This window comes from Taurulus bubalis (assembly GCF_910589615.1).
Source record: "Taurulus bubalis genome assembly, chromosome: 3".
Classification (NCBI taxonomy): domain Eukaryota; kingdom Metazoa; phylum Chordata; class Actinopteri; order Perciformes; family Cottidae; genus Taurulus; species Taurulus bubalis.
This window is the reverse complement of record NC_136591.1, coordinates 17,196,375-17,223,938: the sequence shown is the minus strand read 5'-3', so window position 1 is coordinate 17,223,938 and position 27,564 is coordinate 17,196,375. Positions and strand designations below refer to the sequence as shown.

Genomic DNA, 27,564 nt, shown 5'->3' with positions numbered 1-27,564 from the left:
CTGGTCGCTCTCCTCCGCGGGGACTGTGACGTCACATTTACGTTTAGCTGCCATGTTTACTTTGATAAACACGTTTAATTCTTTAACAAACACAAATCAATTCATCTGGAAACAGCTACGCGCGTCTCCACAAGTTAGACAGCTAACGCGTCACTTCCGGTTACTGCTGGAAAACCTTTCCGTGGAGAACAACCCGCCGAAGCTTTGGTTCCACCTTTAGATTCATTTTTCTTTCCACCTTCATCGGATTATGAAAATATGACAAATATAACTAAAAAGTATCTTTTACTCAACACAATATAATCGTCTTAAAATAATTTAATCGAATCGTTAATTGAAAAGTATTATTAGTTGAAAAGTATTAGTATTAGTTTTCTTTTTAATCACTTCCACTTGTATGCAATGCCTTTCCCATGAAGAAATCGTAATTAACTGAGTATATATGTGTGTATATTTCATATGAATATTTGTGTATATTTATGTGTACTGGTATTTTATTAAGACTCATTATACATCACTGTTCACTTGATTATTTGAATTTAATTAATTGAACACCATAGGCCCCAATTGGGGTCGTTTTTCCTTCTGTAGCTCTTGTTCCCTGTGTTCAAGTAGTCATATGAACCCCAAATGAGTTATAATACTTGTGTTGTTTAATATCATTTTTATACCATAGTTTGATCATAACTATGAACATCCAGCATGATTATGAACAAGATTTGCCAAAAATCCCTCCTCGAGCGGTCCCCAAGTTTTTCCAATTCCATGGTTCAGGGCCTTACCCACATCCCACATACTAATAACACACCTTTTTGGAAAGATTATGACCTACAAAATCACTGAAAAACAAAGCTTAGACACATTGGGAAGGCGTTTCAGTCAAAAAAACGTGTTGTTCGGTTCAAAAATTGAAAAGTTACTTGTTTTATGGGAAAACATTGTTAGATTTTTGCATGCTGGGACTTCAAATCTTCAGGAGCTTCAGCTTGTGCTCTATGACCCGGATGCAGAAACATCAGGGAAATCTCAGCCCTCAAAAAACTCCGCCTGCTGAAAAAAGAAAGGAGATATGGCCATTTTGTGACTTTTCAGGTACAAATCGGGGATTTGTAAGGCTTATATATTCTTATAGGCTTATATTTTCTGTCAGACTCCCACAAGCCTTACGGTTAGGTGAATGTGTTTGTTAGTGAAATCAGACTTTGTTAAGCGGTACTTATCACGAGTTTAGTGAAACGGTACGGTCGCCGCAGCAAGTTCACGGAGTTACGTAAGTACTTAAACTTAACAGTTACTTAAAAATGTAAATTAAGTTAATAAACGTTGTGGTTGCGGAGATAATTAAGTTTACGTTTTTTTTAAAAGAGACTTTTTCTTTTAGAAAAAGAGGCGAAACGGGGGGCTGAGCTCAAGAGGTTAATTAATTGTTTTTGTAAAGCATTTTGTAAGTGTTATATAAAAACACTTATTATTAATAATACAACTTTTATATTTTCTTGTATGATCAAATTCCATTATAAAAATATATTTTGGGATCTGGGGTTGAAAGAGTTGAAATTGAGAAACAAAAGAACAAAGTAGAAAGACAAATTTAAGAAATTAAAAGAAGAAAAGAAAAATGGAGGAAAAATTAGAACATTTACATATTTGTCTATAAGAATAAAATCTCATGACACGTTCAGTGAGTTAAAGGAGTATTTCAGGTGGTTTTAATGACATAATAAGAACATGATAATAACATCAAATAGGAGGTTGATATTTAACAGTTTACCTTCAGCCAGCATTCAAATAAAACTAAATCTACCAGAAACAAACAAGAAGAAACAGAGAGAGAGTATTTTGGGCTCTACCGATATTCATAAACAAACACAAGCTTCTGAGTTCAGTCTGTCCTCGTCGGAGAGACGATGTTCAACGTGACACACAATTCTGTTTTCCTGCTCCAACTTCCTGTTGGACTACAGACTCATGATGACTTCCTGTTGAGCTACAGACTCATGATGACTTCCTGTTTGACTACACATTTATGTCATCCCTTCAGAACTCTATGAGATTCTGATTATTGATGAGGTGACTCTATAAATTAGGTCGAGGAACAGATAGTGTTCGGGATGAAATAAGTTTGTTCGTCTGGGTCAGAATTATTTTGTGAAATCTTGTTACAAGGAAGTTCTGCGAGTTCGAGCTCGGACAGAAACAGAACGATGGCGGTCCGGTTCCGGTCTCTGGGGGTCTGGTGAGTCTGGGCGTTTCCAGCGTGAAGGCGGGGCTTCTGTCCGTCACTCCGTGATGAAGTGAACGAAGGTGACGGGAAACGCTCCTCTCCTGGTCGGGTCTCCTTCAACGTGACCCACCTGAGTCACCAAAGTAGAGAGGAAGTTACAGGACAAACCTGCCGTTCAGCTGATGATGCACTTCCTGTTTGTGGCAGCTGTCACTCACCCACCACTCGCTGTCCTCCTCCCGCTCCACCACGATCACCTCGCCCTCCGAGAACGTCAGCTCGTCAGGATGGTCAGCCGCACAGTTGTAGATGGCCTTCACCCGCTGAGGCTTCTGCTTCTACACACACACACACACACACACACACACACACACACACGCACACACACACACACACACACACACACAGACAGACAGACAGACAGAGAGAGAGACACACACAGACACAGACACACACAGACAGACAGACACACACACACACACACACACACACACACACACACACACACACACACACACACACAGACAGACAGACAGACAGACAGACAGACAGAGAGAGAGACACACACAGACACAGACACACACAGACAGACACACACACACACACACACACACACACACACACACAGAGAGAGAGACACACAGAGACACAGACATACAGATACAGAGACACACATAGTTAAGTGTAATTAGTCTGTTGGTGTTGAGCTCTGACCTCGGCTGCTGCTGCGTTCGAGGACTTACGGAGAAGGTGCTTCTGGGTTTGGGTGTCGGAGGACCGGAGCCGTGTGTTCGAGGACCTCGTTGGTCCACGGACGCTGTCCTGAGAGGAGGTCTCTGTGGAGGACGTTTCACAGGCCTGTAATCAGATGGAAATACATTACAAACCAGTTCAGATCAGTTCTGACTGGACACAGCTGCTACAAACTACTATTCACCAGTACAGACTTGTACAGACCTTAACAGTCTAACACAGACCAGTACAGTCCACTATAGTCCACTACAGTCCAGTAGAGTCCACTACAGTCTACTACAGTCTAGTACGTACCCGGTGGGTGATTTAGGGGACTTGGGTCCTGGTGGTCCCAATGGTCTGCTGGTCTGGTGAAGGGAGACTGGTGGTGGGAGGGGCGGAGCTTTGTAGTGGGGTGGCAGTGGGATGCCGGGTCCTGGTGGCACTGGGGGAATTGGGGGGAGTCCTGCTGCTGGCAGGGGAGGGAGAGGGGGGAGAGGGGGGAGAGGGGTGTTCCTGGCTGACAGCAGGGTCCTGGTTTCCAACATGCTGGACCTCTTGTTGACTGGAGGAGGAGGAGCTACTGGGAGCACTGGGAGAGGAGGAAAGGAGATGTGTTCAGCCAGTAGGAAGCAACAGAACGAGCCAATAATCAAACAGGTGGTCTGTTATTGATTTGATCTTTATTCCTTTACTATTATTGTTCTTTATTTCTGTCAATCAATGAATCAACTAATCAATTCATGGATTTTTCACAGCAGCTCAAGTCTGAAGACGACTGCTGAGGCTTTTATTTTGTCGGTGGCCGACAGGAAGTCAGTGCCTCACCGTATACGGAGGAGTTCTTGGTGGGGGTTTGAGGGTTCGGCGGGTCGGAGGACGACCGCTGTCTCCCGAGGGTTTCCATGGCAACAGGTTTACCTTGTCCGGAACCTGCAGGGAGGCCCAGAGGTCACGTAAGGTCACAGGTTTGATGCTCGTCATCACTCAATTTAAGTTCATTACTATTTTATTATGTTTAATTACTTACTCAACTAAACACAGAGTCTTAGTTCATTTACTTATTTTTATCGTTAAATTTCATTTAATTAAAAAGCATTATTCCTTTATCTTTAGATTTTACTCTGTTTGGGTATTGGATGATAAATTTTGATGGACATTCCCACTGACCAATCAGAGAGCTCTACACTTTTCCTGAGTTTTTTTCCTGAGACTCCTCTGGTTGTATAGAAGTCTATGCTGCATGTGTTAAAGCTGCATTCTCTCTCCTGGCCACCAGGGGGCGACTCCTCTGGTTGTATAGAAGTCTACGCTGTCTTTGTGATGCAGTGTGCGTAGCGTCCCTGTCTGACCTCTGGTGGGTCCTCTGGTTGTATAGAAGTCTACTTGTCTGACCTCTGGTGGGTCCTCTGGGCGGCAGCGGCGGCGTGGGCCCCGGAGGCGGCAGGTGGAGGTCCATCATGGTTCCGTAGGTCTCATTGCTGATCATCGTGCTCGGCACCTGAGGCCTCTGCTTGTCCCTCGCCAGGCTGGCGGCGTCCCGGGCCAACGCTGCCAGGTTGGGCTGTATGGGGCCGCTGCCCGGCACGAAGCAGCTGACCGGACGCTCCTCACGCCGGTTGGGGATTGGCTACCGTAAAACAACAACAACACACGGTTACTCATCTTCGTCGCCCTTCACGTCTACGAGCTGCTGAACAGGAAGCCAGCCAACCTTGTCCTCCATCTCGTCCTCGCTCTCGCCCATGTCGTCGTTCTGCAGACGCCACTCGTACTCCACGTGGACGTGGAGGTTGAACTTCCCCGTCTGAGCCCGAGTCAACTGAAACGTGTCCACACAAGATGAGTCCATGAAGTCACGGATGAGAGGAGTAACAACTGCCACAAACCTTTATCTTTCAGTTTATGTAGAAATGCATATTAAATATGCATAATAAAAATGTTACACAGTTTATCCCAAAAAAAATCAAGTAAGTTTGACTTTTACAAAATCGGATTATTTTGTCATAAATACGGTTCATGAAGGTGAAAAATAAACCTTCATGGACTAAGTCTATAAAATAATTGAATAAAATGTAAAGAGGCTTAATATCATGTGTTGCCAACTAACGACGGTTAATATAACTGTTTTTATTTGTTTATATAAATTTGTTTTTTTACTGTAATTTATTCAGATCTGGTTCAGTGTTTATTAAAGTTTACTTTAGTCTGATTTAGCTTAGCTTTAGCCTAGGTTTAGCTTTATTTAAACTTACTTTATTCAACTTTCTTTTTCTTCACTGTAGCTCTTTGTCGTGTTAATTTTGTTAATATAGTTTTGGTTTCATTAAAAATCTTTTGAACGATCACAGAGTCTTAGTGTTTTGGAATTAGCTTAGCATAGAAAAGTTTAGCTGTATTTATAATAATAATAATAATAATAATAATAATAATAATAATAATATATTTCATTTTTAAACACACTTTTCTTTCAAAAGAAAGAAAGAGTGCCACAGAGCCAATATATAGTAAAACAAATAAACACATAGTTAAAACATAGTTAAAGCAACCCCTAATAAAAAAATAGCTGACAATGAATCAATACAAGGTAAAAAATGCCTTCCTGAATAAAAAGGTTTTTAGGCCAGTCTTAAAAGAGTTCAGTGTCTGAGTTGCTCTTAGGTGGTCAGGGAGATTCTTCCAGAGCCGTGGCGCTGCCGAGTAAAAGGCCTGGTTGCCCATTGTGCGGAGCTTGGTTTTGGGGACCCGGAGGAGCAAGCAATTTGTATATCTGAGGGTGCGGGTGGAGGTTTGGGGAGTGATGAGTTCTTGTAGGTAGGGAGGTACATGTCCATTTATCATGTATGGGTGAGTAGTAGAACTTTGTAGTCAATCCGGAATGAGACAGGGAGCCAGTGTAGTGAGTGCAGAATGGGTGCTATGTGTTCATATTTCCGTACTCTCTTCAGAATCCTGGCAGCGCTGTTTTGGATGTATTGTAGTTTCTGAATGTCCTTGCCAGTGATCTCAGTGAACAGTGCATTACAGTAGTCCTGTCTTGAGGAGATAAAGGAATGGACAAGCTTCTCTGCATCTGACAGGGTTAAAGTGGGCGGAGTTTGGAGATGTTTTTGAGATGGTAAAAGGGGGTTTGCACAGGTATTTGATAGTAAAGGTCAGGTGAGGGTCAAACCGAACTCCCAGATTAGTGACTGTGAAGGAGAGGGGTAGGACCTTACGGTCAGATGAGTTATGGAGGATGACTGAACCTGGTGTGGAGTGCCAACAAGGAGGGCTTCGGTTTTGCTGCTGGAGAAAGTTGTTGCTCATCCACGCCTTTATCTCCCCAAGACAGGCGGTGAGACATGACATGGCTGCAGAGGGGCTTGGGGCAGTTTTGATGTAAAGCTGGGTGTCGCATAATAATGGAAGGGTATCCTGTGTCTGCTGACGACACGGCCGAGCATATAAAAAATGAAGAGAAGGGGGCCGAGGACCGACCCTTGTGGAACACCACAGGACTTGCATCTTCCTAGTGAAACATATTCAGTTCTACCAGAAAGGTAGGACTGGAACCACTGGATTGCCGAGTCTGATAGTCCAATGGTGGTGTGGAGGCGCTCTAGGAGGATGGTGTGGTCCACTGTATCAAATGCAGCAGTCAAGTCCAGGAGGCTAAGGAGTGAGTGTGATCCTGCATCAGCTGACATCAGCAGGTCATTCGTCACCCTTAGCAAAGCTGTTTCAGGGCTGAAAGAAATCCTGATTGGAATTTTTCAAACAGATTGTTGTGTTTGAGGTGGTCCTGAAGTTGAGAAGCAACTACCTTCTCTAACACCGCCCAGATTGTAAAGCCCTTCGAGGCAAACTTGTATTTGTGATGTTGGGCTATATAAAATAAACTGAATTGAAACCTTGGACAGGAACGCAAGGTTGGAAATAGGCCTGTAGTTGGCTAGAACCTCTGTGTCCAGGGTGGGCTTCTTGAGAAGGGGACGGATGACAGCAACCTTGAGAGCAGGTGTGATACAGCCAGAGTGAAGGGAAAGGTTAACAACTTTGATGATGAAAGGACAGAGTTGGGTTATGTGACTTGAGCAGAGCAGTGAGAATGGGGTACAGGGTACAGGTACAGGATTTCATATTTCTGAGGATTTCCTCAACATGGCTCTCCTGAACCTTAGCGAGATCTAGAGGAGACAGCACACTTGCAGATAAGGTGTTGGTGTCAGAGGAAAGCAGAGATGCAGAGCTGGACATCATAGAGTGAATGTTGTTGACCTTTGATCTGAAAAAGTCAATGAAGTTGTTGCATTGCTCCTCTGTAGCCTCAGTTGAAGAGGATGGTTGTGGCTTCAGGAGATGGTTTATGGTGGAAAAAAAGCTGTTTAGAGTTGCCAGGGTTTTTATTGATTACGCTGGAATAGAACTGTGAGCGAGCATCCTTAAGGGAGTTGGAGTAGGCCCTTTGATGCTCACGGAAGGACAGTTTAGGGACAGTGAGCCCAGAGTGTCTGCAGCGTCGTTCCAGGACACGCCCAGCTGTTTTTTCTTTTCCGCAGCTCATGTGTGAACCAGAGAGTGGAGCGTGAGAAATTGACCTCACGTGGCTTGACAGGGGCATGGAGATCAAAAACACTGCTCAGGGATGTATAGAGTTCCACTAATTCATCAATTGATGCAGAGGTTGGGCAGGTGATGAGCTGGAGATCCATGGTCATAGTGGCTGGGTCAATGCTTTTCCAGTTCCGTTAAGACATTTGACGCTTAGGACCAATAGTAGGCAGCACCTTGTGGTCGGACACACAGAGATCATAAACCTGTAGGTTACTGATGGAAGCAGAGTCAGTGATAACCAGATCCAGAGTGTGCCCCTTGGTGTGAGTAGGAACCTCAACATGCTGCTGCAGGCCAAGACCCTCAAGCACACCAAGGAAATCTGCTGCAAACTGACAGGAGGGGTTGTCGACATGGATATTTAAATCACCAACAATGACAATATTAGTTGACATAGTGCAGAGTGAGGTAAGGAGATCACTTATCTCAGGTAGAAAAGATGGGTTTGGTTTTGGAGGACGGTATATGAGAAGCACTGTCATGGAGTATGGAGATTTGCATTTGAAGGCCAGGCATTTCATAGAGGAAAGATCAGGCACTGGCAGAGGAAACAGTTTTAGATCAGCCTGGTGCATGATGGCTAGTCCACCACCACGACCAGAGCTGCGGGCTTTCTCCATGTAGTTATAGCCAGGGGGACAGGCTTCATTAAGCACAGAGTAGTCCCCTGGTTTATGCCAGGTTTCTGTTAGGCACATGAAGTCAAGCCCTTTGTCCAGAATATGGTCATATATGAGGAGGGATTTATTAGTGAGGGATTGTGTGTTTAGCAGCTCCATGGTGGTAGGAGACAGAGCAGGGGCTGGAAGTCTCTGCAAGCTCTGTAATACACTGCGATCCACTCTGTGTTTTCCATTGTGCCTACTATTGGGTAGTCTCGCGATGTTTCCGACGATGACTCGGTGATTCCACGTTGAAAATGGATGTAGCGAGGTCTGTTTTTCAGAATCCCACATCCTTGAAAGCGGGCTATAAACCGCTTGTCGGATCATGGAACCATGAAGCTGCGCAAACGCCGTAGCTGCGGTGCGGTATATGAAATCATTGCCAGCACCGATGTCAAAAACAGAACACAAAACAAGTCGCGCCGTCTGACAACAACCACATGCCGGCCAACCCCAGCTCCAGTCGGAGCAACACCACCCCTCCCAGATGCCAACAGTTCAAAAAGCACACCAATAGTCATCACAGAACAGGGATCAAGTAGAGCAGGTAGGCTCTCAGTTTCACTTATCAATCCAAAGTCTGCCGTATTCCTATTGTCTTCCAACACGGGAAGCAGGCTCTCAAATTAATCCTGAACGTTCCAACTCGGTAAGGAATCACAATACGTGAAAAAAACTAAAACGGGGTCGAATAACATAGCTATAAAAGTCACATATATCACACATGTGGTAACAAAGTGTGAAGAGGAGCGGCTGCCAGTGTATCCTCCTAACAAACCGTCCAGCTGCGTCCAATCACTCACAATCAGTCACAGCAGAGGGCAAAAAATTATGGTATCTTAGCTCTCATTGAATTGTCTTAAATTGTTTCTTGTTTATTCAGATCTGGTTCAATGTACCTAAGTTTACTTTAGTCCGATTTAGCTTAGCTTTAGCTTTATATAAACTTACTTTACTCAACTTTCTCTTTCTTCACTGTAGTTCTTTGTCATGTTGATTTTGTTTATATAGTTTTGGTTTCATTAAAAATCTTTTGAACGCTTAGTGTTTTGGAATTAGCTTAGCATAGAACAGTTTAGCTGTATTTATGGTATCTTAGCTCTCATTAAATTGTTTCTTGTTTATTCAGATCTGGTTCAGTGTACCTACGTTTACTTTAATCTGATTTAGCTTAGCTTTAGCCTTGCATAAGCTTATTTCACGTTATCCTTTATATTTGTCCACTGTGTTTTGTTCAGATGAGATGAATGAAACGGCGCTCGTCTCTCTTCATGAAAGTATATGGATATGAAACACATGGATCATAAAGAGAGACTCGCCTGCTCTTCACACTGAGTGTGTCGGAGGCGCTTGGCGATGTCCAGCGCCGTCTCTCCCGCTTCGTTAGCTGTGGAGACAAATCCAAGAAGGCGTTTAGAAACAGGAGCGCGAGGTTTCGTCTCGACGAGTGTTTGTGTTCTTACTGATGGACACGGAGGCTTTTCCTCTCAGCAGCAGCTTCAGACACTCGCTATTGTCCGTCAGGCAGCAGTAGTGTAGCGCGGTGTTGCCGCCGGCCGTCTGCTGGTCCAGGTTCCCACTGAAACACACGCCCTGCTGTTACTATATATGTGAGGATGCTCACTCACACGCTGCATGCTCTACGCTAAGCCAGCCACATCTGCAGCAACATCTGCAGCAACTGCAACATCTGCAATAACTTCAACATCTGTAACATCTGCAGAAGCTTCAACTTCTGCAGCAACTTCAACCTCTGCAGCATCTGATGATGTGGATGATCTCATGATGTCACCTGTTTTGGGCGAGGAAGTCCACGATGTGGAGGGAGTTCCTGTCGACCATACGGACCGCCAGATGGAGCACCGTCTCTCCGGGTTCCTGAAAGAAACAAACCCATCTCATGTTCTGACCACAGACCGTAAAGAAGACGTGAACGTCGTCATGGTGATGACCAGTGTTTGGGTAGTTACTCAGAAAAAGTAACTAGTTACAAGTTACTAGTTACTTCTGAAAATTGTAACTAGATTACTTTACTAGTTACTGCATTTGAAAAGTAACTTCACTACTAGTTACTTTACTTTCCATTTTTTTAAGCAAATGTCCAAATTAACCGCAAAGATACATGGACAAACATCATGGCCCTTTCATCACTTTATTTTCAATTTTCAATAAAGGGCATCTCTTAGCCTTTCCACATAGTGTATTGTAATTGTAAACATGTAAAAAAAAAATTGCATATAAAACTCAGCCATTAACTTGAACGAACATTAACCCTGTTCACACTGTCTGACCAAAGAAATATGCCTCACTTTAAAATCCACAAACAACAGGATACAAGAGGCTACGTATGGTGGGGACATTCAGGTCAAACAGCATAACACATTGAAAACAGGCTTTTGGAAACATGAGACCCCACTAAACCAAATGGGGGCCGACTCCTAAGAACAAAACCAGCTTGTTATAGGAATCATTGTAGTGGTTTAAGAAAAATGAATGGCACTTTTCCCCATAAAATAGAAACAGAAATGCACTTAACCCTAAAAATAGAAACAGAAAATGCAATTAAATAAACAGAAAATCCACTTCATCATTGCCGAAATAAACAGAAAGTGCACTATATCCTATGAAGTTTATAATTTTTTCTCTATTCTTCAAAATAGCGATTGTATTGCATGAGTAAAAGTCTCTTGAATCTTTTATCCGACAGCCTGTCCCTCCTTGGGGTCAGAACAATACTGCCCAGGCTGAAAAGCCTTTTGACAGTGTTGTAACTTGTTTTATTACATGATTTACTCTTATTGTGAAGAGCATGTAAACAGGAAGTGCTTTTACTTTGAAGGCAGAAAGTACAATGATACGTGCTTGTTGACGCTAACTAATGTTGATGTTACGTGTGGAAAATATATACATGTCGGGTGCAAGAGCGCGTTCTCAATCGCTTTAACAGTTGTAATACTGCAGTTCACCAGTAAAGTGATTCCGTTCATACCAGACGTGTCTTGTCCTCATTAGAAGCTCCACTTCATTACAGACAGGTGCACTTGATGGGATTGGAGTGTTGTATTGCTGTGCAATATCCTTAATCCTAGGGAACCTGGAGAGAACCTCCCAGTTGAATCCGGGCACTCCGTCTCATCCATTCCCCGCTTCCTTCCTTCTACGCACCAGCAGCTACGTCACTCAAATCGGAGTTCTGTGATAGACTGTTCATGCAGGAAGTGTCGTGTGACTCGCGCGCCACTAAAAGAGAACTTTTTGGACTGGTAAAAATGTCTTGAGTAACGCAGGAAAGCGCGTTACTGAGGTCTAGTAAAGTAGTGTAGTTACCAATATTTTGAGTGTAATGCGTTACTTTACTTCGTTACCTATAAAAGTAATATCGTTACTGTAATCCGTTACTTTGTAACTCGTTACCCCCAACACTGGTGATGACCAATGTTCCCTCTAATTTTTTTCAGCACTGAGCAATTTTTTTTTTGAGCTCACACTGAGCGCACATTTCAGCACTGTGAGCAATTCGCAACCTGCCGAAAATGACCACAAGCCTGCGTTAGCCATGTTCAAAGAGATGACAGCAAATGCATCAATATGTATACAAGGTTGATATTCAATATCCTTCATAATGGCTGGACTTTGGGAACATTTTAATGATGGTGTTTTACCAGTCAGTTTAGTTGAACTTAAAGGATATTTGTTGAACTTCAATAAGGGGAGGTTATGACTGGTTCACTGGTTATGACTGATAATGATATATATAAATAATAAAAGTATCAAAAGGTGTTTCGTCATTTCTCAGCAGGTACAACATTAAAGTGGAACTTTGAAAGAAAAATGCTAATGCAGTGCTTAACAATAATTATAGGCCTATTAAATTGACATGGTGCCATTTTTCCTAAAGGTAGCCTATATAAACAATCTAATAACTTCATATTCTTCATATTTAAATATGTCTGAAAGTTTCATCCTACCTGTGTCAGTTTGGACTATTTCATCTAGTCACTCATGTTTGAACGTTAGGCAGACCTTTTTCTGGGGCACCTGCTCTGCCTTTCTTTTCGCCGTGGGGGTGGGGGGTGCTAACGGAGGCAGAGCGCTAGCAGAGGTACAGAGAGCGCATGTCGAGAAACGGGACGCTGATTGGCCAAGAAGACTCGACACGTCACATTTAAAGATCTTATTATTGCGAAGATGGCTCACTCCTATCTCAGAAACTGAAAAATGTGCGTGGTCTGAAAAATCTATTGCGCGGCCACTTTGACTGGCCTGCGCGGCCGCGCACGCATGCAGCTTAGAGGGAACACTGGTGATGACACTCACCGGTTTGTGGACCCTAAAGCATCCCCTGCTTTATGGTCTGTTTCGCTCTAAATGACCACAATTTACTAAATGAACATCATGCTGTATTGAAGAAGCTAGAAAACTAGAGATTGAGACATAAACTCATGTTTACAATGTTTACTGAGGGAATAAAGTAGAGTCATTTATATAGACTTCTATACAAGGAGTCGCCCCCTGGTGGTCAGGAGAGTAAATGCAGCTTTAACACATGAAACATAGACTTATATACAATCAATGGAGTTGCCCCCTGGTGGTCAGTAGAGAGAATGCAGGTTTTTAGACATGGAGCTCGGTCTTCACTCTTCAGAACTGGAGGTTGACTCCTGGTTCTGACATTAAAAACTCATGAATCAGAACTGAAGTCCTACGTGTTCGTTGGGCTGTGGGCTGGACTCCTGCAGGTCCACCCCCTCGGCGTAGACCTGGATAAGGGACAGGATGTCTCTGTTCCTGACGGCCTCGTACAGAACCTGCAGTTTGGACGCCACGTCGGCACAGAGCCGCCGAACGAAACGCTTCTCGGTGTACTTGGCCGTGATGAAGTCCTTCCTCGTCTGCCTGGAGGAAGAACCGGACCATCATCATGGTCGTCATCATCTCACATTTCACACTTATGTCACTCACATGACACTCACGTCATCATTAACGTGACACTCACATGTCACTCACATGATACTCGCATGTCAGTTGCATGACACTCGCATATCACTCGCATGACACTCTCACGTCACTCACATGATACTCACATCATCATTCGCATGACACTCACATGTCACTCACTCTCATAACACTCACATTACACTCTCATCGTCACTCACATTAAATTCACTCTCATGTCACTCACATGACACTCGCATGTCACTCACATGACACTCGCATGTCACTCACATGACACTCGCATGTCACTCACATGTCACCCGCATGAGACTCACATGTCACTCACTCTCATGACACTCACATCGTCACTCTCATATCACTCACATGACACTCAAATGTCACTCACATCATCACTCACATGTCACTGCTCGGATCGGGTTTGGTGACCGACAGATCTGCCTCCATGATCTCGTTGAAGCTGGCGTTTCCCACGTTCTTCGCCAACTAAAACACAACATGTCAGGTTGGTCACTGCTTCCTGGTGGGTTCACTGCAGACCTGCAAACCTCTACTGCCTTTACTTTATTCTGTTTTTAAAGCCATTAATGCCACAAAATACCAGTTTACAACATCTAAAAGGATGAATTCTAATAAAGTCAGACTGTCATAAAATAATATTGTGTGTTTTCGAGAATCAAGATACATCTATGATATTACATAAATACATTGATATGATACTATATACAATATATTACAAGTCACGATATTTGAACAAGTTTGGAAAAACTGTCATTTTCTGTAAAATTTTTTTTTTTACTATTTACTATTTACTATTGACGGACACAAATTAAATAAAAAGACAAACAAATAAACGGACAAATAATTGGAATCCCTCCGCTCTGTCTCGACGATCTGATTTCCGTTACTCCTCTGGGGACAGTGAAGGGGACTCACCAGCAGCTCGGAGGTCCCCAGCACGTCCAGGTCCAGGCTCTGGATCCTGGAGTAGTGGACCCCCATCTCCCTGTGAATCCCAGAGCACTCGATACAGATCAGCACCCCGAGGTTGGTGGACAGCCAGGTGGGACCTGACGGAGCAGAGGATGGAGGTTTTTAAAGGCCATGATGTTACGTCTATGTCTGTAGTCCAAGTGGGGATAGTGGGGACCAGGTGGGATCAGGTGAGATCAGGTGGGACCAGGTGGGACCAGGTGGGACCAGGTGGGACCAGGTGACACCAGGTGGGACCAGGTGTACTAGTACCAGTAGTACTAGTACCAGTAGTAAGAGTACCAGTAGTACATACCAGGCACCCCACAGTCACAGCAGTAATATATAGCAGCAGTACTAGTGCTAGTACCAGTAGTACTAGTAGTAGTAATACATACCGAGCGCCCCACAGTCGCAGCAGCCATCGTTGCCGCTCATCCTCTTCACCTCTTCTACGATGGCTCTCGTCAGCTCCTGGACGATGTTGTTCTCTCCTTCGTCCTGGTCGCCTTTGAACGCTTTGTTTAGCGCCTCCTCTCTACTGTTCTGCAGCACCGACACCCAGCTGCACACACATGGGGTCAGAGGTCAGGGGGCAGACTGGGGGAGGTCAGAGGTCGGGGTCATTGCACTACTTACACTTGACACTCGGCTTCGTCCTCGGCCTGGAAGTGATAGGTCCTGTCGTCTGGAGGAGACCGAGAGTGAGACGGAGTGTTTGAGAGATTAAGACAGAGAGTGATATGGAGTGTTAGACGAAGAGCTATACAGAGTAGGAGGGAGACGAAGAGTGAGACAGATAGTGAGATGGAGAGTGAGATAGTGAAACACATAATGAGAGTGAGACAGAGAGTGAGTCAAATAATGAGAGTGAGACGGAGAGTGAGAAATAGATCGAGACACAGAGTAAGACGGAGAGTGAGAAAGAAAGTGAGACAGAGTGTGAGACCAAGAGTGAGACAGAAAGTGAGACAGACAGTAATATGGAGTGTGAGACAGAAAGTGAGATGAGAGTGAGACAGAGCAAGATGGAGTGTGAGACGTAGAGCGAGACAGAGAATGAGACAAGATGATCTGACAGGAGGCTTCAAATCTGAGAGGAGAGCAGCTTACGTGAGAACAGGTCGAAGCTCTTCTTCTCGTCCGGGTTCCTCTTCACCTGGCAGGTGAGCAGGTTGAGTTTAGCCGGCGGTGCGTTGGCCTGAGAAACAAGTGACGACATACTGAGTGTTCCAACAACACCAGCTAAACAACAACAACACCAGCTAAACAACAACAGCTGTGTTCGCTGATAACGAGCAAATGCTAGCATGCTGTAGCTCCATTTTACTCCCTAATATCCTTGAAGAACTGGCTGTGATTGGCACACCAACAGCAGCAGAAGGGTTAATAATCCAACATCCCTAAACAAACGCAAGCCATGCTTACTTTCACGCTCACACATGCACACACATGCACACACACATGCACACACAGACTTTCTTTTCTTTCTTTCGTTGTCTATCTTATGCATATTTCATTTTATGTTTGTAATTTGTAAAAGTTTAGATATTATATAGCTGGAGGCTTCAAATAAGCCCAACTGGCTTTTTGTCTCTTTGTTTCCTGCAATGTGCTATTCATTTATCTCTGTTATGATTTAAATTTTATTGTTTGAATTGTGCAAAATAAATAAATAAGGGTTCGTCCTGTGGGGAACGAGAACGGGCTCAGACTGCTAGTCGATCTTTTGATCATCATCATTGTTTAGCGATGGTGTCACAAATGAAGAGGTCATAGGTCACTGAAACCAGCTGGGTTCACCCTCTGGGGACCATAAATATGGGTGTTTTTAACATCTTCTTCTTCTCTCCTTCAATAAGAAGCAGCTTTGTGTTTGAGAGGTTAAAATGATGATCCATATTAGTAATGACAGACCTCCCCCCCCCCACACCCTTCTCTCTGTCATCCTCCTCCTTATGCTCTTCCTCCTCCTCCTGTTTCTCTTCCTCTGCCGCTTGCTCTCTCCTGATTGGCCGTTTGACTCTTCGTGTAAAAACTTCAAAATAAAAGAAAGAAGGAACAACAACAAAAAATTACAATAAGACGCTAAATAAAACTAAAATTAATTCTTGTCTTTCCCCCATTTTAAAATAAAAAAGTGAAACCCCAGAAGAAGAAGATTATTCTTTAAATTGGCTGGTGGACATGCCGGCAGGAGGGCGGAGCTTCTCATGCAAGAGGACCAATAGCAGGAGAGGACATGGCGTCTTACCGTGCCGTGGCAGATGGTCAGGAAGCCGTTTCTCACCGAGCACTTCCTCTTCTGCCAGACCTTCCTCAGTCTGAGGACCACACATTCATACATCTTCAATTCATGGATCTCTTCGTGCTCATCCCTCACAAATATATTGTACAACAACCTTATTTTTCAGAATGGTTTGCTCGTTTTATTTTCTAAAACTAAATCTAAATGTATTTTACATGACACAGTTTGCTGATTCTCTCTTTATCAAAAGATTGTACATTTAGCTTCCTTCACTTTTTGGATTATTTATTAGAATTAATAAGAAATAAATCAAAGAAAGTAATTTGGAATATCTTTTTTTCTTTTGTCCAACCAATGATCGAAACCTCAAAATGATCTAAAAAGATTTTTAAAAAAATGTATTGATCTGGAACCAGCAAATGTTTTTATGAAAATGACTCCAGCTGTAGATTAATTGAATTGATTCAGATTTACTTAAACTGTTGGGGATCTGTTGGGGATCTATGCTTCATATATTTTGTGTGTAAAAATCTGTAAAGTGAATAAAATGTAGTCAGATAAATGTATTGAAGTAGAAAGACACGTAAAGTACAAGTACCTCAAATGTGGGAGTACTCGTTAGATGTACTTCGTTACATTCCACCAGTATCCTCACAAAAGCCTCTCAGGAAATCATTTGTCCCATTGCATTCTGGCACTTTGAGTTCACTCACCCCTCGCTTCTCTTGTGGAGGACTCCGGAGCGCTCTGTGCCGTGGGCCTTGTCGCCCTGCAGCTGGTGGAGGCTGTAGCCGGCGCTCTGCTTGGCCTGAGCGTCCTGCGGGGGACGGGACACAAAACAACTTCAGCCGCCATGTTTGTAGTCCAAAGTCCTGCTAGCTCCCTGCAGATGTTCCGAGGTGTTTCAAAGTACACCGTACAGAGTCCCCTCACCTCCTTCTGCTCGGACTGCAGAGATGCCTTCAGCACGTCCCGGAGCTGACTCAGCTGTTTCCTCTCCCCATCCTGAGTCTGCTTGATCTGAAAACCACAGAAGAAGAGACGGCATGAAGGCTTGTGATAGAAACACAAGATACTGATATAGTATAGATATTTTATGTACTTTTGATTGGTGATATCGAACCAAGTACAAGTACATTCTCTCTCTCTCTCTCTCTCTCTCTCTCTCTCTCTCTCTCTCTCTCTCTCTCTCTCTCTCTCTCTCTCTCTCTCTCTCTCTCTCTCTCTCTCTCTCTCTCTCTCTCTCTCTCTCTCTCTCTCTCTCTCTCTCTCTCTCTCTCTCTCTCTCTCTCTGCGTCCTCACCGTCGTCAGCTCTGTCGTCAGCTTCTCTACAAACGGTTTCAGACTCTCAACAGCTTTCAGTCCGTCCTGGAAGAAACTGAACGGCGAGACAGAGAAATAGATTTTAGTGAACATGAGGCCCAAAGAGGAGCAGAATGGCAAGGACCAGGAGATCTGAGCCTCTTATGAAGCTCTCCAGGTCCAAAGAGGACCTCAACTGTGATGAAGTGTCTGTAGACATACATCCTGTCTCTCTTTGAAGTGAACCAGAGCTGGACCCTTTTTCGACCCCTTAGGACCCTTGTAGACCCCTTATAGGCCGTATAGACCTTTATAGACCCTTTGGACTCTTATAGACCCTTTGGACCCTTATAGACCCTGAAGACCCTGACAAGACTGAACTGGCTCTCCCACCCACACCTCCCTATTACCTTCAACAACTCAGTGTTGGCCCCGACCCCGACTGCCAGGAACCTCGGTGTGACACTCGACAGTCAACTTTCCCTGACTGCCAACATCACAGTAACAACACATTCCTGTCGGTACATGCTCTACGACATCAGGAGAATACGTTCCCTTCTGACTCAGAAGGCGGCACAAGTTCTGGTCCAGGCTCTGATCATCTCGCGCCTTGACTACTGTAACTCCCTTCTGGCAGGTCTACCTGCTAATGCCATTCGACCTTTCCAGCTCATCCAGAATACAGCAGCTCGACTGGTACTCACACTACTCCGCTCCTCCGCGCTCTTCACTGGTTACCGGTGGCCAACCGCATCTGCTTCAAAACATTGGTACTTGCGTACCGTGCTGCGAACAGATCGGGTCCAATCTACATTCAGGACATGGTAAACCCGTACACTCCAGCTCGCTCACTCCGCTCGGCTTCTGCCAATCGGCTTGTAGCTCCGTCACTGCGAGCTAAACACTCAACAAAGTCACAACTGTTTGCTGTCCTGGCTTTGGATAAAAGCGTCAGCTAAATGAATGTAATGTAAAAGACACCCTTTGGGCCCTTATAGACCCCTTATAGACCTGTATAGACCCTGAAGAGACCCTTTGGTGCCTTATAGATCTCTTATAGACCCGTTGGGCCCTGCTTGTCTTCCTGATACTAATACGAAAACGGCTTTTGGTCTCTAAACCCTGTTCCGATCCCGTCTCTCCTCCCAACTGCAACGTTCTTGAGGTTCCTCCAGCAGAACGACGTACTTGCACTGAGCGTGGAAATACTTGACGAGGTTCTGGAGGAAGTCGACGCCCTTCTTCACCTTGATCTCGTTGACCTTCAGGAGGTACTGCGGACAGAGAGAGTGGTTCAATGCGGATCCCTCGGGTCCGTCGGCTCCGCGGTCGGTTCCTCACCTCGCACATCTGGAGCTGGAAGAGCCGCCGCTCCTTCTCCATCTCCTCGGCGATCTCTCCTCCGCTAAACTCGGTGCGGATCATCCCGTGCTGTTTGGCGTGCTCCCGCTTCTCCTTCTCAAGCTTCGCGCTGGGGGTCAAAGGTACAACATTACGAACATTTGACTACATTCTCTGTATTTATTGGATGTGCATAAGTGTTTTCTCACAGTTTGGTCTCATAGTCCTTCCAGGATTTGTCGAACGGCTTCTTCAGATCCTGAAAGAGTAAGTGACGTTGTGTTGTCAGACCGACCAATCACACACTTTGGGCCCTTATAGACAATCACATCGCAGCACTCATTCATTCAACACACGGAGACCGTGAGGGAACAGATGGATAATAAACACGTGTCTTACACGTTCTACGTTTGTCTGATCACTTTATTAAATCTGATACGCAAAGATACAGCTGAGTCTAGAAGTCCATTCCTCCATTCACAGAAGATGAGTCAATTAATCTTTGAATTCATGAATCTTTGAATCCATGAATCCTTGAATCTTTGAATCTATGAATCTTTGAATCTGATAATCGATCCCCCTCCCTGGCGTGGACTCACCCCCTTGACCCCCTTCAGGTCTCCCTTCAGCAGACTGTCCAGAGGGAAGGTGATGATGTTGTTCATGTTCTGCAGCTGCAAAACAGGAAGTGGCGTTAGAGCGCACAGGAAACCCTGAAGTCGGACGGTGCCGGGGCGTCAGACCCTCACCAGGTTCTTGAAGAGCGCCGTCAGCTCTTTGGTGAAGACGGAGAACTTGAGGAAGGCCCCGCCCACGTCAGTGTCCTCCCCGCAGACGCAGCCGTCCCCGAACTTGTCCAAGGACTGGAAGTACTGGTCCTCGTTGTCCACATGAGCTGGAACCAGAGGTGATGTTCTTATTACTATTATTAATACATTACTATGTGCATTATTACTACTATTAATAAACTATTATGAGCATTATTACTAGTATTAATACATTATTATGAGCATTATTACTAGTATTAATACATTATGAGCATTATTAATATTGTTAATACATTATTATTATTAACACATTATTATGAGCATTGTTACTATTATTAATACATTATTATGAACATTATTACTTTAATTATAACAATTACTATTAATACATTATTATGAACATTATTACTTTAATTATAACAATTATTATTAATACATTATTAGACACAATATTAATATTATTACAACAATTATTATTAATACACTATGATGATAATAATAATAATATTTTTTAAATAATACAAATAATAACATTATTATTATTACTCTCATTATTATTTGTATGTGTAAAAGTCTTAATACTTAGTCATATGTTTATTATAGTATACAGTTATGTATTTGTTTAAAATCAGAGGAAATCAAACTGAACATATTCAGAGTTCATCATGTGACAAAGGGTCAAAGGCCACTTTGACCCTTTCGTCAGCTTCCTGGTTAACTCCCCGTCCCCGTCTCTCCCTCGGCATGCTGGGACGGGACAGCGGTATGACAGGAATGTGTGGAGGTAGCCTCAACCTGTCTGAACACAAACCAGCACACGCCCACTGACAAAGGAAGCACTCCTCTTCAAACCTGGCTGAGCTACTCCTGGTCTCTGGGGACCCTGGTTTCTGGGAACCCTTCCCTGAGGAACCTTTCGCCAGCAGCAACGCCACTAAAGCGCGCGCACACAAACACACACACAGGAAGTGACCCTATTCCTGGAGAACCGGCTTCACTCACCGAGACCAGACGAGTTGATGGCCTTCACCGACTTCTTGATCTTGTACAGAACGGATCGGTCTACGTCCAGAGCCTGAAGGGGGACAGACAAAGTCAGGACCAGCAGCAGAGTTAAGACCAGCAGAGTCAAGACCAGAAAGGTCAGGACCAGCAGAGTTAAGACCAGCAGAGTCAAGACCAGAAAGGTCAGGACCAGCAGAGTTAAGACCAGCAGAGTCAAGACCAGCAGAGTTAAGACCGGCGGTGCCCATTATCGGACAGGAAAAGAGAAAAATAAGTTATGTGACGTTTCCTAAAGGATCTCCGGAACCACAACGTTGATTAACTTAATTTAAATTGCTGAAATACAGTAAAGCCTTGTGGGAAGAGTTCTATCTGCTCAGAAAAAGGTTAAGACTCTTTATTTATGAAAAATAAGACTTCCCAGCATGCATTGTGTCAGAGATGAAGCTTTCCAGAGATGATGTAAACTTCCTGTTAAGTAATGTTGTATTTAATGTTTTATATAATGTTGTATTTATTTATGTATGCATATATTGTTGTATTTGTTGGTTTATTTATGTATTTATTGATTATTTATGTATGTATTTAATGTTGTATTTATTGTTGTATTTAATGTTGTAATTAATGTTGTATTTATTGTTGGGGACATCAAAGGAATGTTCCTTGGAATGAAGAGGTACAATCGAACACCACCCGGATTTGATTTAATGTTGTATTTATTTATTGCTGTATTTAATGTGTGGTAAATCAAAGGACTCAAACTATTTCATATTTTTGTTGAGTTGTGTGCCTAAATGATCCCAAATCTTTCCTCCAATCATACATCCTATCATGTGCTCTATCAGTGATCACATGCTCAGTCTTCACCAGCGACCTTTGACCTCTCACTGCAGTTCCTCATATCCGATCAGTTAAACGTGCACGCTGATCGCCGTGTTGCAAAACAGAGAAGCAACTCTGAACTCTTACGAAATGTTGAGCAGCAGAAGATTCAACTGTTTCACAACCAGGAAGTGATTCTCCCTGTTCCTCTTTTCACTGAATACAGACTTTTACTGTCTGAAAATGTGATGAAGTCACATAAACACACTTCACCTTCATTTATACTCAGAGAAACACACTTCATCTTCATTTATACTCACAGAAACACACTTCACCTTCATCAATACTCACAGAAACACACTTCACCTTCATTCATACTCACAGAAACACACTTCACCTTCATTAATACTCACAGAAACACACTTCACCTTCATTTATACTCAGAGAAACACACTTCACCTTCATTTATACTCAGAAACACACTTCACCTTCATTAATACTCACAGAAACACACTTCACCTTCATTAATACTCTCAGAAACACACTTCACCTTCATTAATACTCACAGAAACACACTTCAACTTAATTTATGTGTGTGTCTCGCTCTCTGTGTGTATACATGTGTATATATGTTTGTATATGTGTATATATGTATATATATATATATATATGTGTGTGTGTGTTTGCATGTGCATATATTTGCATATGTGTGTGTATATATGTGTGCATGTATATATGTGTACATGTGTGTATGTATATGTTTATGTATATGTGTGTGTATATATGTGTGCATGTATATATGTGTACATGTGTGTATGTATATGTTTATGTATATGTGTGTGTATATGTGTGTGTATATATGTGTACATGTGTGTATATACAGGTGTGTGTGTACATGTGTGTGTGTATGTGAGTGTGTATATCTGTGGATATATCTGTCTGTACACGCGTGTGTATGTGTGTGTATATATGTGTGTAAATGTGTGTAAATGTGTGTACATGTGTATGTGTGTACATTTGTGTATATGTGCATTTATGTGTGTATATGTGTGTACATGTAAATGGTAAATGGTAAATGGACTGTACTTGTATAGCACTTTTCTCGTCTTCCGACACTCAAAGCGCTTTAACACTACATGACATCATTCATGGAGCTACCATATCAGGATTATCAACCATTCATACAACGTAGGCACAGCTACGGGAGCAATTTAGGGTTAAGTGTCTTGCTCAAGGTTTGATGGAAGGACGACCCTGCTCACCACTGAGCCACAGTCGCCCACATACACATACATGTGTATGTGTGTACATTTGTATATATATCTGTGTACATGTGTGTGTGTATATATGTATATATATATATATATATATATATATATATATATATATATATATATATATGTGTGTGTGTACATGAGTGTGTATATATGTATTTGTGTGTGTATATGTGTGTGTGTGTGTGTGTGTGTGTGTGTGTGTGTGTGTGTGTGTGTGTGTGTGTGTGTGTGTATATGTATGTGGTCCCACCTCCTCCAGTGCGGCCACCGTGTTCCTGCAGTGGGACATCCGTGTGGTGAAGCTGGAGGTGGTCGGAGCTTTGTAGTCCTCATTCGTCTCCTGGATGAACTCGGTCACGCTGATGAGCTCCGGCATGTTGATCCCGGTGCGCGCGAACCTTCCTAGAGAACCCGCGGGTAGAGCGGCCACACCTGGAGAGTCCGGAACACCTGGAGCACAGTCCGGAACACCGGGAACAGAGTACGGAACACCTGGAGCAGAGCCCGGAACACCTGGAGCACAGTCCGGAACACCTGGAGCAGAGTCCGGAACACCTGGAGCACAGTCCGGAACACCTGGAGCAGAGTCCGGAACACCCGGCAGAGATCCTCTCCGCTGCCCGATCAGCGCTGCTCAGAGCTCGACTGGTTCATCAGATTCGCATCAACCTCCGGGAGAAGTGACGAGGCTTCATGTCTGTGACGTGACCCGCAGAGAGAGGCCTGTAGCGCGGACTGACCCGGTGCGTTGCTCCGTGCTGCTGCTGCTGCTGCAACCACCTGAGCGAACTGAACTACAGGGCGGAGCTACGGACGAGGTCTCACTCCGCTGCTGTTTCCAGGAACCACAGTCTGACGAACGAGTGGCTTCCAGGAAGTTCCTTTCTTCCCAATTTAAACACCGGGTTTATTTTGCTGAACATTTTCTTCAAAGGAAAAGTAACATTTAAAGAATGTTTTCTCAAGGGTGTGTTCAACAGTGTGGTGGGACAGTTGGACGTCTGATACCATTGGTTTTAGTTTGTCGTTTTCAGGAGACAAGATTTCAACAGTGTCACTGAGGCATTTTTGAACGAACTCCTCTTCATTGTATGGCTTTTTAGCCCGTGTTGTTCCAAGCCAGTTGATACGATGCAAGTGTTACGGTCTCTGAGTGCTTCGTAAATGTTAGGAAAAACTGTATCTGCTTTTCTGCCTGACTTTTCAAAGTGACCAACTTGTGCTTGCGAAGTTCAATCCCTTTTGGAAATTCCTGGTCGATGTTAGCATGGAGTGAGCTGTAGTGGCACTGAAGATTTGAAGCTTTGAAGCTTTGAAATGCGCTAATGATGCCTGACATATAAGGCAGAATGGCTTGCCATTACATTCAACAAAAAATATAAACTCTCCCACTCTGTTAAAAATGTCCTGTGTTCATCTTCATATTTTCGTTTTGCTGTGCATTTTTTCCCTGCCATTTTGAGAGCGAACTGGACCGTTTTGACCGTATATATGTGTGCGTGTTCCCTAGTGCGAACATGCACATTAAAAAAAACACAAACACTACCTCCTAGAGACTAACAACTGAATGTACTATTCTGTATATCCCAAGTTTTTGGAGGGGTAATCCTGTCCTACCTCTCTGTCTAAAGCAGCGGTGTCAAACTAATTTTAATTAAAGGGCTACATGCTGCCCATTTTGATCTCAAGTGGGCCGGACCAGTAAAATCATAGCATAATAACGCATACATAACGGCAATATTTCTCTATGTTTAAATCATTGGTGAAGCTTTTTGGATGATAAACCCTATTTTAAGGTCTTTCTACAATAAACTAGAAACATGAAGACCAAAACTGTTTACCTGCCTGGGCTCTCCTCTGCAGATTCCCTCGCAGTTGAGAAATATGTTTAGTAATGCCAGTGACTTACTCAATTGCAACTGTGGCTCAATGGTTAGAATGCCTGTCTGTCAATCAGAGGATTTCTGGTTCAATTCCCAGTTCAGCTACTTTATTTTTTTCGTTCTTTTCTTTAAAAATTATCCCGCGGGCCGGACTGGACCCCCTGGCGGGCCGGATCTGGCCCGCGGGCCGTATGTTTGACACCCCTGGTCTAAAGTATTTGCAAAATCAATAAAATGATTTTTTTTAAAACACAAACATAAACTTCGATATGAACATAAGAGCCGCATGCAACCAGGCAAAGAGCCGCATGCGAGTTGGCCAGGCCTGTAGTAGAGTATAAAGTACAATATGTACTTCTGAGATGCAGTACAGTAAAAAAGTACATTATTTACTTCTGAGATGTAGTATAGTATAAAGTACATGCAGATTCTTAAGAATAAATAAATATATATTTTAAATAATTCTTTATTAGTCCCACAGTGGGGAAGTTATTCTCCGCATTTTACCCATCCTTAGTAATTAAGGAGCAGTGTGCTGCTGTGAAGCTCTGGGGCTTCAGTGTCTTACTCAAGGACACTTCAACATGAAACTATGGGGAGAACAGGGATGAACCGACACCTTGTGGTTTCAGAACGAACACTCTCCCCATGAACATGATAACTTTACATAGTACAAAAGTACAAAGTACACGGACATATAATAAATACATGGCGAAATGCCTATACTTTCATGGAAATGTTTCCGTTGCGCCGTTAACAGGTTACGCTTGCACACGCTTGACTTGCCGATTCTTGGCGTATTGCTAAAAGCCTACGAGATCTTCATGAGGTCGTTTTTTTCTGCTGTTGCGTCTCTCAACAGAATATAGATCTAAGCTCAACATTGAGCATGAATTGGGGAGTGTCCGTATCAAATCTACAACCCCGTTTAAAAAATATTTGTAGAGGAAAGCAGCTCACTGCAGCCACTAATACGGTTACAACGTGATAGCTCACACATCTGCACTCATTCTGTTTTGCACAGGTTGAACGTTATTGTTATTATCTTGAAAATATATTAATTTGCAGCCACAATAGTTTTTTTTTCTTCCAAATATTAGTTAGTTTTTGCACAGATATAACTTTATTTGCATTGTTCTAACAAAGTGATTGCACATGTTATTAGTTTTTGTCTGATGGAGCAATCTGGTTTACTTTTTGTTGAGGCGGTGGGGCCCAAACATTTTTCTTCTTTCCAAAGTGGGACGTGACAGAAAAAGTTTGAGAACCACTGCACTACTGCTTGTACTTTTCCTGTTGATTGACTCTTCATCGTTTCTGCTCCACACGTTAGTGCTCCATCTTCTCAAACATAGAACATCTTCGACACCTGCCTGGAGGCGTGTGGGCGGGTCCAACAGTTGCAACACACGACCATGTACTTCAATATTCATGTGGGACCTTAACGAGTTTATATTTATCTATTGAGTGATGTTGTTTAAAACAATAAAACTAATGAAGCAGATAATACTAGGGTACTTTTACTAATGATACTTTAACATGAAGCGGTCCGGGTCACCGTATCCAACGTGTCCCTGTTCATTAGAGACGAGGCTTTGGCCAAAGAGCTGGCGAGGCACGGGAAGGTGGTGTCACAGGTGAGGAAGATCTCCTCGGGGTTCAGGTCTCCGCTGCTGTGACACGTGGTGTCTCACAGGAGGCAGCTCCTCATGGTCCTAAACGACCGGCGTAAAGACCTCAACCTCGTGGTCAAAGTCTGGTTACTTGTACATAAGAACGCATGATGAAGTACTTTGTAGTATACTAGGTTTGTAAAATACTCTGACATGAATCAGCCATTCTGTATAATGAGTACCTTTACTTTGGATACTTTAAGTTTACTTGCTGATTTATGACTTCATGTACTTTTACTTCGGTAAGGTTTTTAAAGCAGGACTTCTACTTCTACACTACTATTACTACTAATACTACTAATACTACTATTACTACTAATACTACTAGGAGATCTGAGTACTTCATTAATAATTAATGCTGTAATAATAATGAAAGAAACACAGAAAAGTTCACGTCATGAAATCAGTTTATTTCAAATGACCCGATACAAAGAAATCCTGATGAAGATGAAGATGAAGAAGACGTGAGCGTCCAGATGAACTTCATAAATGATGTTTTCAGAAACACCTTCATGATGAAGCATAGGCAGCTTTGATAACAGGAAGCGGTCACATGACCAATCACTCGGAGCCGCAGCGGTGACATCATCACAGCACCGGCCAATCAGGCTCGTGTTGTGGGCAGGTGATGAATCGATACATTCTCATTGGCTACAGAGCAGGAAAACACCATGACTGTCAAAATAAAACACCATGACTGTCAAAATAAAACACCAGATGTTTGTCAAATGAAAAAGTGCACATTTGGTGAACTGGCCTTGAACCCTCACCTGCCTCAAGCTACAGGAAACGTGCACCTTACAAAATAAAAGTTCATCCACTTGACGTCTGTCTTCAGGAGATCGAGGCTAGCATTTCCCCTCCACTTCCATTCTTTGTGCTAAGCTAGTCTAACCAGGCCCTGGACGCGATTAACTCAATCTCTGAAACACACGCCACACACACACACACCACACACCACACACCACACACACACACACACACACACACACACACACACACACACACACACACACACACACACAGCAGGTGTTCCCAGCAGGTGAAACGATTTTATTTGTTTGTTTGTCAGCAGGTTTCTACTGTGAAGTTGTTATAAGACA

General features: G+C 43.4%; 1 protein-coding gene across 1 annotated transcript; it reads right to left on the bottom strand.

Annotated features, from left to right (window-relative positions):
* Positions 1–1,693: 1,693 nt before the first annotated feature.
* On the bottom strand, positions 1,694–23,281 carry asap2b (ArfGAP with SH3 domain, ankyrin repeat and PH domain 2b; the record flags this gene model as incomplete). Its single annotated transcript, XM_079215010.1, has 27 exons — positions 1,694–2,354; positions 2,443–2,562; positions 2,968–3,082; positions 3,272–3,548; positions 3,785–3,889; positions 4,352–4,586; positions 4,671–4,778; positions 9,537–9,604; positions 9,681–9,796; positions 10,010–10,095; positions 12,924–13,113; positions 13,571–13,656; positions 14,107–14,240; positions 14,541–14,707; positions 14,782–14,830; positions 15,256–15,343; positions 16,397–16,466; positions 17,104–17,207; positions 17,324–17,410; positions 17,694–17,769; positions 18,882–18,967; positions 19,035–19,164; positions 19,244–19,293; positions 19,634–19,708; positions 19,784–19,929; positions 20,804–20,876; positions 23,156–23,281. The coding sequence occupies 27 exons, from the start codon at positions 23,279–23,281 to the stop codon at positions 2,280–2,282; spliced, it is 3,042 nt and encodes a 1,013-aa protein (XP_079071136.1). The 3' UTR covers positions 1,694–2,279.
* Positions 23,282–27,564: the final 4,283 nt, after the last annotated feature.